Below are 14170 nucleotides of genomic sequence, written 5' to 3'. Positions count from 1 at the left end.
TTCACATCATGACTTTAATACAGTAATTGCTTATTTATTCGATATCAATATAGATACTTAGTACTCTTCATATAATTATTGAGAGAAATAATTTGGTAGTTTTTAATATATCTATAACGTCTTTTATATCTACCAGATTTGCAGAAGAGGTTAGTAAAACTTTACCAGGACCATATAGTTAAAGTACCTGCATTGCCTATACAACCGGAACAGAATCAAAAGGATATCGATGATGTGTATGTCGATCCGTGGATGACCATCTTAGAAAAAGACGATCCGGACAGGAAGGCCAGTGAACAGACAGAGAGAGAAATCTCATCATTTTTTGACATTTTCGAGGAAAGAGGTACTCAGATCAAGAATGTTTATGTCCTTGGTGAAGCGGGCACAGGAAAAAGTATTTTTTGTAAAAACTTGATACAGAAATGGTGCAAAGTGCATATGAAAAGTGATATGGGTGGACGACTTAATCTAGGCAAGGAAATGAAAATCCTAAAAGGATTTGAATTCTTGTTTTTCATTTTACTCCGTCACCATTTAGACAAACCAACGATTAAAATGATGTTAGACGGCCAATTTGGTCACCCTATACTACAGAAGATACTGGACACTGAATCAGATAAATGCCTTATATTACTTGATGGTCTTGATGAATGGATTCCAAAATCACTTTGTCATTCGCAAATCCAAACTAAAGGATTGCCAGCGAGAGATATAAACAAGGACTACACCATCGTTACAACATCTAGACCATGGAAAATTGGGATACTTGGAAGGAAAAGAAATGAAATACATCAAATAGTAATGTTGCGAGGAATCAACAAAAACGCTTTAAAGATTCTCACAGAGAAAACAATCACGCTGTTGAATGCAATGCTCAAACAAGACAGAAATCCGCTGAACTTTATCAAATATTTGAAAACGAGTCCTTTATCAGACATACAGCATATTCCAATATTATTACAACAATTGATTTGTTTATGGTGTGAAAACAGTAAGCTAACATCGTCTACAAAAAGTACCCTATATAGTGGTATGCTGGAACTTCCCTTTAAATGGTTAGATCAGGGAAAGCGCGAGGGTCATAAGTCTGATGTTGGATCAGAAGCTGTGCAAATCCCACATGCATCAGAGAAAGTCGGAATATACCAAGATTATAAGCAAACTCTTAATAGTGCATCAAAATTAGCGTTTGAAATTTTGTTTAAACATGAAAAAGAACACACCCTTTCATTTGACTTCCAAACATGTAAACGTCTTCAAGTACCAGCAGACGTTTTAAAAGTCTGTGTGAATATTGGAATTCTCTCTGAAGACAAAAATATTGGGTTTTCTACCGACGTTCTAAATGAGTCGTCGTTTTCGTTTGTTCACAAGTCAATCCAAGAATTTCTTGCTGCTTTACATATTGCCAAAACACTTTCACATGCAGCGACTGAGTGGGAAGAGGCACCTTCTTTACATCCTATGACAGAACTAGAGCATACAACGTTCCTAAGTAATCAATCAAAACTGGATGATTTAACGTCTCTACGCCCTGCATCAGAGCAGGATACAAAACCTCGACATCCTTTTTCAGATATTGTAACGAATCCACATACTATTTCGGATCAAAATGATGTAACGTCTCCACATCCTCGTGTGGAGCGAGAGAATATAACGTCTCCGCGTCCGAGTTCACAGTGGGAGAATATAACGTATTCTCAAAGAGAGGATATAACTTCTCCGCGTCCAGGTTTACAGAGGGACGATAACACGTTTTCGCATACTGGCACATTGCAAGAGGATATAACCTCTAAACACCCTGGTTTAGGGCGAGAGAATTTAACATCTTTACGTCCACGTTTACAGCCAGAGAATATAACGTTTCTACATACTGGTTCGGAGCAAATGAGTATAACATCTCCTCATTCTGGTTCGGAGCGCGAGGATATGACGTTTCCACACTCTGGTTCGGAGCGCGAGGATAAAACGTCCCTACTTGTTAGTTTCGAGCGAGAGAATATATCGTTTCTGCATACCGGTTCAGAGCGAGAGGATGCAACATTTCTACATTACAGTTTACAGCGTGAGAACGTAATGCCTCCACATGCTAGTTTGGAGCGAGAGGGTTCAATGTCTCCACATGTATCAAAGATAGTAGACACTGTGGATACATCACATTTACCTGATATGTCAGAGCGAAAATATTCATGGTCAACTGTTTTTGGAGATTTCGTGCAAAAATATTGCACTGGAATCACAACGGTTGAAAACATTTTAGAACTTGCAAATGTTTTCATATTTCTATCAGGATTACAACCGAACCTTGTGACAAATATATCAAAATATATACACCGTATTGTCAACCGAGATATACATGTAATTCAGCACAGAACGATGTTAGAAGAATGTGCGTTTTTACATGATATTCAGGCTTGTATATCTTCCTGTTGCCACGAAGCAAGCTCAGATGCACAATGTGACCCATGTCATATCTATCTAGGAGATTGTTTCATTGATGATTCGAAATTCGTTCACCCAAGTCTGAATATTTTCGCTGTACAGCAAGTCATATCTGACGGTATAAAATCTTTGTCAATTTCCTTTTCTCGGGCTTGTCAGTTACAAAGAGTACATTCTAAATGTGATATCTGCAGTATACTGACTTATTTCTCATCATGTCGCCGATTGACAAAGTTAGAATTGAAGGATAAAAGATTACAAGCAGACGATAGGCATATATACCTGATTACAGAAATACTGGAGAGAAATTTTCAGACTTTAAGGATGGTGTCAGTGGACTGTATTTTAGGAGTTTGCTTGAAAGGTATGGAATCTTTTGAACCTTTGATAACATCTATTCCAAAACTGAATCGGTTGACCTCGTTAGAAGTGCGCGGTATCCGTCTGTTACATGAGCAGTGTGACATTCTAACATCATATCTAGCAGACGAGGTTCGCTTACAAGAGTTATCTCTAGATATAGAGTGTGCGGGTAAAGATGACCACGAGATTAATATGTCAATGCACGACACTCTTCAGTATCTAGAAATAGGAGACGGTTTTACAGTAACTAATGTTTACACAAAACATGACATGACAATCAAGTTTAAGATTACACGGTCAAATGATTTGTCTATCACGCGACTGTTTCGTATTTTAGAATCAGTTAACCTGAAACATGTCAGTTTATGGGGAAACCGTCATGATGCTTCTGTACCTGATCTTGTCACCCATTACCTTTGTTCACTCCTTGCAAAGGCGAACTATCTCTGTGCTATCGAACTTGACAGTCTCAAAATAACTCGCAATATCTTGACGTGCCCATACAAATTGATCAACCTTAAACGCATTGACCTATCTTTGATCACAATGACTATGATGTCATGGGAGGCATTTATTGACAGTCTTCCTAAATTACCAAATGCCGTTCATGTGAAAACGCTAGGTTTGGTGATAAAAGACTTCGTCAATATGCACTTGTCTAGGTCCATGCTATATGAGAGAAAAACAGTATTACCGATACCCAGTAAAGCTTTTGACTATGTTAGGAACCAAGATAAATTATTTCATGTCACAAGGGATAAAGATTATCTTTTCGAATTTTTGACGCATAAGTATCAGCACTGGTGATTAATTACGGGAAATTCGCATGGAAGGCGGTGCAATTTCGTTAATTAGTTCAGTTGCTTATATGTTTTAGGTTTTGATTTCATTTCGGTTGCAGATAAAATGGAAAACTGAAATACACATAACATAGACATTTTTTGTTGTAACTAGATTTGGTAATATTTGTCTTTTTAAACGGTCGATAGAAGAAAGGTTTTTAATAATTAAAAGTAATATGTATTTTTTGATCCCTGCAAAACGTATAAAACTCCGATATTACGTATATAGCAAACACACAGCATATTTTTGTTTTGTGATATACTACAAAAGACTTGAAATCTAAACGAAACCTTTTGTTCTTATAAAACGTGTACTATCTCTAAAGGTTACACAATAGTTCATTCAGTGATATGATGATTTACAAACTTCAAACAACAATTAAATCATTGAGTTATTGTAGACAGTTTCCTGCCGATGGTAAAAAACAAGACAGAAAAAATATACAGTATATGTAAATATTTATTTCCTTCTTTTTTAAACCTGTACTATTTATATTGTTCTATTTAACCAATGTCTTTTATTGTTTTTATATTTAACCCTTTCAAAATTGAAAACGCGATTGTAAATAAGATGTTGAGATTAGAGAAAAATGAAATATGTTGTAAAACAGTTTTATTTAAAAGTATACATGGAGAAATGTTACGTCTAAATGCTCTTGTTATGAAACTAGATACAAATTACATAATTTTCCGGTACAGATAGTCGTTCCATTGTAACCGTGCGGTTACACACTCCGTTTTCTGACAATGTTTTCGTCGTCGTGGGTTCGATTTCTTAGTATATACTGCTTTATTTTTAAAATTATATATAGTTTGCTACGAAAACAAAAGTGAGTGAATTTAGGATCAGTTATGTCACACATTAAAATATGTCATTTTAATAGAAAATAAACGCACATATTTATGTTTAATTGCATTCCAGTTTTTATTATTTATTATTTTGTATTTTCCTTTATTTTATATTTTTCTCTAATGTAATAGTTCAAAGCATACGGGGGTAGTTAAAAAACTGTATGGTAATCTTATACAAAACTTTAAATAGCATTGCCACGTAATAATTATTGGTATTTATTTAAAGGAAAAACAAATATTTTACGAAAAACAAGTACAAAATAATGAATAAGTAAATAATTCTATCAGAGATACTGAAAATGTAGGAAGTTATTTAAATGGACCTATTTTATTTGTTACCTAGTTATATTTGTATTTATTACATGATTCCTGACATGAATCGCCGGTCATAGTTTGTGCTAAAAGTCTCATCTATATTCAACACAAATTTAATCGGTTGACAAATAAAAAGGATAGCAGCTACAACGTAAAAAATAATATCCGATGTAGGACCTTGGGCAATAGTTTTGACCTTTGACCGGCAAGAAATTCAAAAAATATATCATACATGTTATTTACTCACATTATCGTACTTTTTTCATTGTAAATATAATGATAGCAGTTTGCTACACTTCTCATAGACTAGAATATTGGAGCATATGTACTAATGCTTCTCTGTGTTTGCTGTGTGCATGCTTTGAACATGTGTCTTATTAGTAGGGATGGGAACGAATATCCGAATATTCGAATATTCGAAAATCAGTCGAATATTCGAATATGAAAATCATATTCGAATATTCGTAAATTATTGTTTTTTTTTTGTTTTTTTTCAAAATAAGTATCATTGATTTTGGACAATTCTACAGAATAAAACCATGTCATGTTGGTTTATCGCGTATCAAAAGATGTCCAATTAACAAGAAAATAGCAGTGCATAATTGGCAGGGGCCATCGTTACGGATTAACAGTTTGCAACAGGCGTCAATGTGTCAGATGCAAAAGATGTCCAATTAACAAGAAAATTGCAATGCATAATTACCTGGGGTCATCGCTACGGATTAACAGTTTGTATTAGGCGTAAATGTGATATCTTTTTATCGTTTGCTCATTTTTATTGGCGCGTGTTTTATGTAACAAGTTGTAGAATTTTTTTTTTCGAATACAATATCAAACTTGTAGATATTGTCGATCTTTTCACAATATTTTGTACGACGTTTCAGACCATCCGCAGAATCAGTTTTCATCCGCCATCGGCCGTATTCGAATTAAATTTTGAAGTACTTTATAATAAAATCAAGAAATAACATATGATTGATGCATAAGTTCATGTTGAAGGAGGTTTAAGTCTGCCTTACTTGCTTTTAACACGACGATTGAAAATTTTCAAAATGGCGGCGGTAATACAACAGCGCGTCACGTGTTTAAATGGGACGACCTGCTATTTTTAGATAAAATTGCGACGATCTAAATTATAATCGTTTTGATTTTTTGTATCATTTTGAAGCTAAAACACTGAATTAGTTAAATCTGTTCATGATTATACTGACATAATCGTGAAATAAAACGCTAGGATCGGCGGGTTTTGCTAGGTAGGATCGGGTTACCCGAAACAAACATTTTTTGGTCTTATTACGTACGATGATCCACGCTTTAAACAAATAAATACGTTGTGTATATGCGAATCACATAATAAGAATTTAAAGCTTCCATTAAAACAAACCGAATATTCGAATATATTCGAATATGGCAAACCGAATATTCGAATATTGATTTCAGTATTCGTTCCCATCCCTACTTATTAGCATTTAGAATTTTCCCGATTTGTAGTATGGCTGTTTCGAATTTTATTAGTGGTACTTAAAATTTTGATAATTTATACGTTTATATTCATAATATTGTAAACTAACTCAAAGGAAGTTAAAATCTGTCCTGTATAAAGGAAGCATTAGAGTCACCATAAACGATACTATGAAAGAGTTGTAGAAACGGACATATGTTTTAGTACAGATTTTTCAGTGAATTATATATCACAGAGAAACTATTTTTCATCGATATGAAACTTTACACATACATCTGCGGATGTCTCTAAATTGGTTTTTGTACTTTTAGCATGTGTAAATGTTGAATTCTGCTCAACCCGGGGCTAGAGGATGTGGACGGTATCATGCATTTCCACTACCGTCCATGAACAGGCTCAATCAAACCGAGCCTGCAACATTTTCGTTTTTGTCGTGTTGGGCGACCTGTGAAGTTTCCACTTTTTTCTATTTTAATATAGGTTAATTTAGTCAAAATTTAGTCAAAAGACACATCTTTTGTTTTATATATACATGCCGTTTTCTTTTTGATTGAATTTTGACAGAGGTATGCCCATTTTGTTTTGTTGGAATGTATTGGTTAATGTTTTAATAAAGTGTGTTATTATCAATGGCTTTTGACGTGAGACATAAAATAGTTATTTGCTGTCAAAGTCTACACCAGGATAGACAATCTCCAGCTCTGACTGTATGTTTGAGGAAGGTAAGCCCCTTTTAATAACAGGGAGTCAGAGAAAGGTCGAGTGTGCTATCTTATGGACAGTTGTATTGTGCTTCAGTGTAATTTTAGGTCGTACTTTTATTAGTTGATCTTGGTTTTATCAATGTAATTATATGTACATGTGAATTACGGACGTAGTATAGTATACATTAACAAAAGTCTATAATTGTTATGTATTGAACAATTTTAATGTATTGAATATCTGTACTTATGTTTTAATATGCTAATTATTTTATGTATATGTATTGTATATACACAGATGAGACTATAATAAAGAATAAAACTATAAAATGGAAATACATTTTACTGATGAACACCATATTTTATATTTTCACACGTGGCTGTGCAACTCGTGAAATATTGCATCTGGTGCTCAATTGTAAAAGATATTTCAATCTCCTTCTATATCTACATGTATGTTTTAAATATACATGAATGTATACATGATATATATATGAGCCATGTCGTGCGATTTCAAACAATATGTATCATATATTAGATTTACAATCTTACCCTTGCCTGTGTAAATTTATACTGCTATTTATAGTAATACTAGTATTGTATATTTTGGTTTCCATTCTGACAAGCAAATGCTGTTTGAACTGAGCTGTATGACGATATATTCATAATTTGTTTCGTGTTTGTCGACAGTCTCCATACACTGGCAGTTGCCTAATATAGATATACCAAGGTTTAGAACGTTTTCGTTACTTTAAAACCAAGATTTACACGGAACTGTCCGCAACTCAACATTTGTTAAATAAGCGTTAAAGAAAAAAGTACAAGCATATTTCTACTTTGTTATGGTTTTTGAAAGAATGATGCTTCATCTAAATGAATCGGTTTAAACTTAAATAAAGGACCAAAACTCATTTAAAATGCTCGTACGCTTTCACCGAGACTAGCCACCAAGTAATCTTAGACAATATCTATATTTTGGGAATATTTTTATACCAGACAGTTATGCATTTTAGGCAGTTGGAAGATCAAATTTATTACTTTTGTTTGCTGGCTACTTTTTGTTGTGTTGCTAAAAACCTAGACAGACGTACTAGTAATTGTTCTCAACGTTTCACTCTAAAACATTGTGTATGCATCGATAATGCTACTAGAATGTGAAACAGAATTAACATCAGAATTAACAAAAATCGCTACCATTTCAATAATTACAAATTGCTTTCCACGATTTTGTTAAAAACTTAATTTCATTTGTTTGTTCGCTCGCTCTTGATGTGACGAAAAATACATAATCTATCCCAAATTTCTCTTTGGTCGGGTTTTCGAAGAAAAGTCCGGCATGTAGTTAAGGACTGTCCGGGCGGATGGATGGGCGGGCGGATGGATGGGATAATGAGTCTCATGTTAACCTTTTTGTTCACTCAATATCTGGACAAAAATTTCACCTAGGACCTTGAAACCTCATAGATATGTTGGTCTTGATGTGTACATGTCCTCTAGTGATTTCGGGATTACTGGGTTAAAGGTCAAGGTCAGAGGGACCTGAACATTAAAAATAGTTTCCGCTCAATATCTGGACAAGTATTTCTCCTAGGACCTCGACATACGTATGTTTGCCTTGATGTGTAAATGTTCCCTATTGATAACGGGGTCAAAGGTCAAGGTCACGGGGATATAAACCTTAAAAATGGTGTTTTACTTTTATTTTTTTACACCCAGTTATTTCTATAATTTCATTTTCTACATGTCCATTTCTTTTCTTTCTTCTTTTTTTTCTTCAATAGTGCTTATCAATTTGGGGGTTATTTATTGTACGCATTGATTAGAACTTTAATTCGTTATCACCTAATTCGGAAAACCCGACTGCTTGTGTATTACATTCAATACGTAATATGCAAATAACATTCCCTCATACTTTTTTCTGGAATCCAAACTACATGTATACATATTTTGGCCAATGTATTTTAATATATGTTTATGTAAACATCTGTGTATAACTATGGTTTTCCAAAATCAAAACTATTTCAAATTCAGTAACTTGTACATATGTTGAAGATAGGTGCTACCCCTCACAGAACTGGATCGCCTGTGTAGCAGTGATGTTACTTGTTTTGAACAGCCAGGAAACCTGCTATGCCTCTAAATTGTGTTTGATCTAGAGTCGTGAAACAGTACAGAAACATTGTTCAGAATGTGAAGTTGTGTACCTGGGTTTATTTGAGACTTTACTCAGAGTTATGGCCCTTTACTTAGACAAAAAATACAGAAGGATCTAAACGTTTCTGCCGTGTGTATCAACCTAGACTATAATAATGTTTTTACTTCTTTGTATATACTGTCGCCCTCAGTGCAAAATAGTGGCTATTGACCTTGACATTAAAAAGTACTAACTCACTTTTTGTGCTAGAGTGACGATATGAGAATATCCGTGGATATTAGTTAGAACAAGGCTATCCTGTTGTTCCAGATAAGAAGCACGTTTTTCTGCAAAGTTAGATTCCTACCATATATTCGAAGAATGCTTATTGATAAAATATATGTTATAATCAATTAATTAAGTATTCATAAGCTTATATTTTTTGGCATTGATTGTATCGTGATATTTTGTATTTTCACATATAAACATGAAATGAAATTTTTGTATCAACTTTATGTCAACATTTCAATATTTAGATGACTAAATGATATACATGTACATGTAGGAGAGACCCGGACACCTTGGAACAAAAATTATATTTTTTTCTGTTTTCTAAAACATCTTGAATTGACTTCCTGTAATTTCATACTATATTAAAGTACAATCCTTCATGTACATGAGGGGTAGTTAATGGTCATGTTTTGTGCTATCGTTTCTGAGATATGCATCATAGAAGACTAGCACTAAAATATCCCATTGTACCCCATTGTACCCCGAAACCGGGGCACCACGGGACACATCCTGGCAACCATGGGACAGTGACAGAAATAAAGAAATCTATGAACTCTATTTCATCTGAACTGCAATGATAGCATTTGCTTAAACATCCAACATCAAGAAAAAGGCATTTTAATTACAATGACAGATCTACCTTTAACTTGAAACAACCTTATCTGTTTATCAACTGGTCAAAAAGTGTAAAATGACACTCAACTTAAATATAAACACATCTATGATGATTACTTCATCTTGAACTTCAATGACAATTCTAAAAGATCATCATCAAGACACAGACAGATCAAGTGTGTGTGTGTGTGTGTGCGCGCGTGCGCGTGCGCGTGTGTTCGGGTTTAACGTCTTTTTCAACAATTTTTCAGTCATATAAACGACGATGTCTACTTGTAGCAGTGAGCACAATGCCCAACTTTATATAGCTGCCTCACTGGAATATCACGCCGTAGACACGTGGCATGATACCCCACCCAGTCACATTATACTGACACCGGGCTGACCATGTCATTTACTTACAATGGCATACCTACCTTTAACTTGAAACAACATTTATGCCTTATGCCTTAGTTATAAAACAATACAACATTATATATAATTATGTTTATTAACTTCTCAGCTTAAAGTATAAACTGACTTCTGATAAGTGATTTATCCAGCAATGGCATGTCAACAGTATAAAAATATGTCTTTACTCAGAAATAGTGAGTTAGGTTGAGGTCAAACCTCAGCTATTTTTCAGCTTTTGCAGTGCCTGCTTTATTGCTTGGCTGAGGCAATTTCATTACAATGTCATCATATTCCATCTCATCCGTTTCCTTGTTGTTTTGTATAATGAACACTGAAGCCATATTTTTCACGGGTTGACATTTCAAGAAAACTCATAGGTCAAGTTTTCTACATTTGTATGCATTTATTAACCAATGTAATAGCTTGTTGGTTTCTTCCAGCTGTATTTAACACTGTCCCATGGTGCCCACTTGCATGTGTCCCATCGTGCCCAAACCCCACCACCCTTAAATTTTCAAAAAAATATGAAGGTCATCTACTTCACTGGGATTAAACATTTTGTGAAATTATCAGTCAATGTATGCTTTATAGATAGTGATATAGAAATGGTTTCAAAGAGTTTACTGCAGAACTTTACAGGACAATATTTGGAATTAAGTTGTTTTTGTTTTACTCAGAATAGTGAAAAAATGATAAAACTCAACTGAAGTTTTATTTTAAATCCTTCCACCTTCAAACTCTGTATAAAAAAAAGCTCGAGAAAGGCAAGAATTTTAGTAATTCAGATAGCTTAGTTTATTTTCCAGAAGAAAAAAGTTACTTCTGATGTCCCATGGTGCACATGTCCCATGGTGCCCCGGTCTCCCCTACATGTGTTTGCTTCTCTTGTGCACTTTCCCAATAAAAAAGATATTTTTATATTTGTTGTAATATGTGTACTGCATTATTATGAAAGAATATGAATAAACCAGGTGTTGTAAGACGTTCTATTGTTATTTATAATACATTAAGTACTTATTTAACTTTCAATTGCATTTCATTTTCCGAAAGAAATCGATTTCAAATTATGAGATAAATCGCGATGACAGATATGAAAATTTAAGTCGGATTTGTGTCTGTTAATCGCTATTTTAGGAATAATAGCACACATATCTTTGTCGATATTCAATTCTGTAAGTTTGCAAGAAGTTTAAATGGAAATACAGGAAAAGTATCGGACAATAAATATTTATTATTGTAATTATGAGTCAATGTTGTGTATGCGTTCATTTGGTTCTCCAAAAGTACTTACCATGTTTACATGAAACTTCGGAGGTGTGAAATGTACAATAACTAGTTTTGCATACTATACCGTTTGTACTTTTCACTTATACAGTTCGTTAAAGGTAATTTTTGGTATAAAATTTGTCAAGACGACTTATTTGAATGAAACTACATAGGACTGAGCAATGACAAGCCATGTTGCACATACTCTGCTGGGTTTACGTTTGAATGGATTTTCGCAGAGTTACGACCCTTTGATTTTAATACATAAAGACTACATAGATTCTTGATAGCGTTTTAAAAACGTAACCTTTTGCATAATTTCACTGACACTGTCATTAAGCCATATTGCGCATACCGTCGGCACGTTCTACACGGACAAAGTAATCCACATCATGAAGTTCAGATATTGTCTCATTTTAAGTTAAAATTGTTGTCACTTCTCAGAGACGACAGGGATTTTGTGGTTTGCATAGCTCTGCCACGGTCATATATTTTCTTTGAATTGTTAGATTATTGGCGTTACGGAGGAGCCTTTCACCAAGTATAAGGCCAAACTGAAAGAAAAAGACTTCTTCATGTGGGTTTGTTATCCTTTGATCCTGGCTTCCACGACAGTGTCTCTTAGGGACAGCTCCCAAAGTTCCATTAGATTTGAATAGTTCTGTAATATACTAGCCACGGTTTAGCTTTCACTGTCTATTTTATTGAACATAACTTTCTTATATTTTGACTGTCAACTTCACCTGTCATCTGTCGTATTATTTCTACCATTGCATTTCTCTCTCTTGAGAGTTTTTGACAAGTTTGAGTATTTCTTGGCACGTACTCAAACAGCCGTTCTTACATTTGACGACTTACTACAACCGATGCAAGTTTATTTTATCATGATCAAATAGGGCTTCGGAACTTTGTTTTTAATTTTGTCTGCACTCCTGTCTTATTATCAGACAATGCTTCAGCTATAGATATAATCTATCAAAGATTTATCCTTGACAGTTTGACAAATGTACATTAATTCCGACCAGTTCATGCTAAAGCGCCTGCATTTGTTTGGTCCATCTGATATAGTCTTATCAAATGGAGTATTAGATGGATCTTCATGTATAAAGTTATGCAATCTTAAATAAACAACAATGTTTACTCTTTTGCTCATATCAGTCGTTTCATCTGCCATTATTAAAAAGCAGTCCTATTGCTGGATTCTCTCGGCATGTTCATGTAGGATTTGGCCAGACATAATATTAAGCAATTAATTTTGTATTGCTGGAGAGTCGTATTTGTCTAATTGATAAAGCCACTCCTGAAATAATGACAAAACCTCCGCTCTCAACTTGTGTTAAATTTGAGTTACTATTGTCACGGAAGGATAGTCCTTATCTAGCAAGAAATCTCAGGAGTGATAATATCATCATAAATGCATCTGGACATTTAGCCTGTTCGCTTTCACCTTGACTTAATGTCTTTACATTCAACTGGTTTCAAGACGGCAGTTGCCATCCTGTTGACAATTAGCAAAACATTTTAGCCTTTTTCCAGTTTGTTACTATATTCATCTGAGATGAAAGACGAATTACTATAACAAGCTTAACAAATAATGGATGAAAATTAAAAATGAAAATTCAAATATTTTAGCGCTGATTTCTGAACGAATCTGAAAGGGTAAGAACAAAATCTTTGAAAGCGTTAAGCACAAGAAATGCAACCAATGTGGCCCGCCTAGAAGCAGGCCGCCTATTCAGCAGGCTTAGTAGGCGAAGGTGGTTAGTGTATACCTGTGTCCTATAAACACTCGTCAAGTTTTTATTCATGAAAACAATATAAAAGTCGGAATCGAAGATACAAAACATAGCAAGCCTCATCTTACAAGAAAAGATTCGCTCCCGATTTCTGTCATGTTTAGCTTTCGAAGACGAAATCTTCATATGATAATATGAGGATTCTGGCGGTTTTCATACGGAATACAATTAAGTTAGTTCATCTAGTAATATCAAGTACTAGGCAGAATCTGCTTCGCAATACGCCAAATTTTAGAAGAAGGTTTAGTTCTTGTATTCTTCAAAATGAATATGATGCATTTCGTTTACAACAAAGCAGACTGAATTGGCTTATCAGAAAAAAACGCTAATGTGCAATTTCTTGTTAGTAAAACACAATCTTAACATTTACAAAAAATAGGGAAATATTGAAAAAGTTAAATAGGCGCAGTTTCCCAAATTTAACTTAAATGTATCAAGCATAATGGTTTAAAATGATTTTTCCAAAGAGTGGTTAATGATTAATTAAAATATGTATAAGAATAGTATATGATCGGAAAATGTCAACGAATTGTTCTAGGATTTTTTTTATTTCCGATTAGAAAGATTTACATGCGTTTAGTTACATTAACATGTCAAAACGACTGCATCATGTCATTTTCATGAAAATAAAGTACATAAAAGCAAAATTCTTGGCCAAAATACAGTTTTAAGTCTAAGCATAATAGTAATTAATT

The 14170-nt window shown here is 34.1% G+C and overlaps 1 protein-coding gene across 1 annotated transcript in view; it reads left to right on the top strand.

Moving 5' to 3' along the window:
- Window positions 1-11395, top strand: part of LOC123532743 (uncharacterized) — a 46120-nt gene extending 34725 nt beyond the window's left edge. Inside the window, exon 13 of the mRNA XM_053517949.1 lies at window positions 137-11395. Coding sequence (XP_053373924.1) covers window positions 137-3615 — 3479 coding nt within the window. The 3' untranslated portion in view covers window positions 3616-11395. The remainder of the gene's footprint in view (window positions 1-136) is intronic.
- Window positions 11396-14170: the final 2775 nt, after the last annotated feature.

Source organism: Mercenaria mercenaria, chromosome 11 (assembly GCF_021730395.1).
Source record: "Mercenaria mercenaria strain notata chromosome 11, MADL_Memer_1, whole genome shotgun sequence".
In the NCBI taxonomy this organism is placed as follows: Eukaryota; Metazoa; Mollusca; class Bivalvia; order Venerida; family Veneridae; genus Mercenaria; species Mercenaria mercenaria.
Note: the sequence above shows the minus strand (reverse complement) of the source record. Positions and strands in the feature narration are given on the sequence as shown.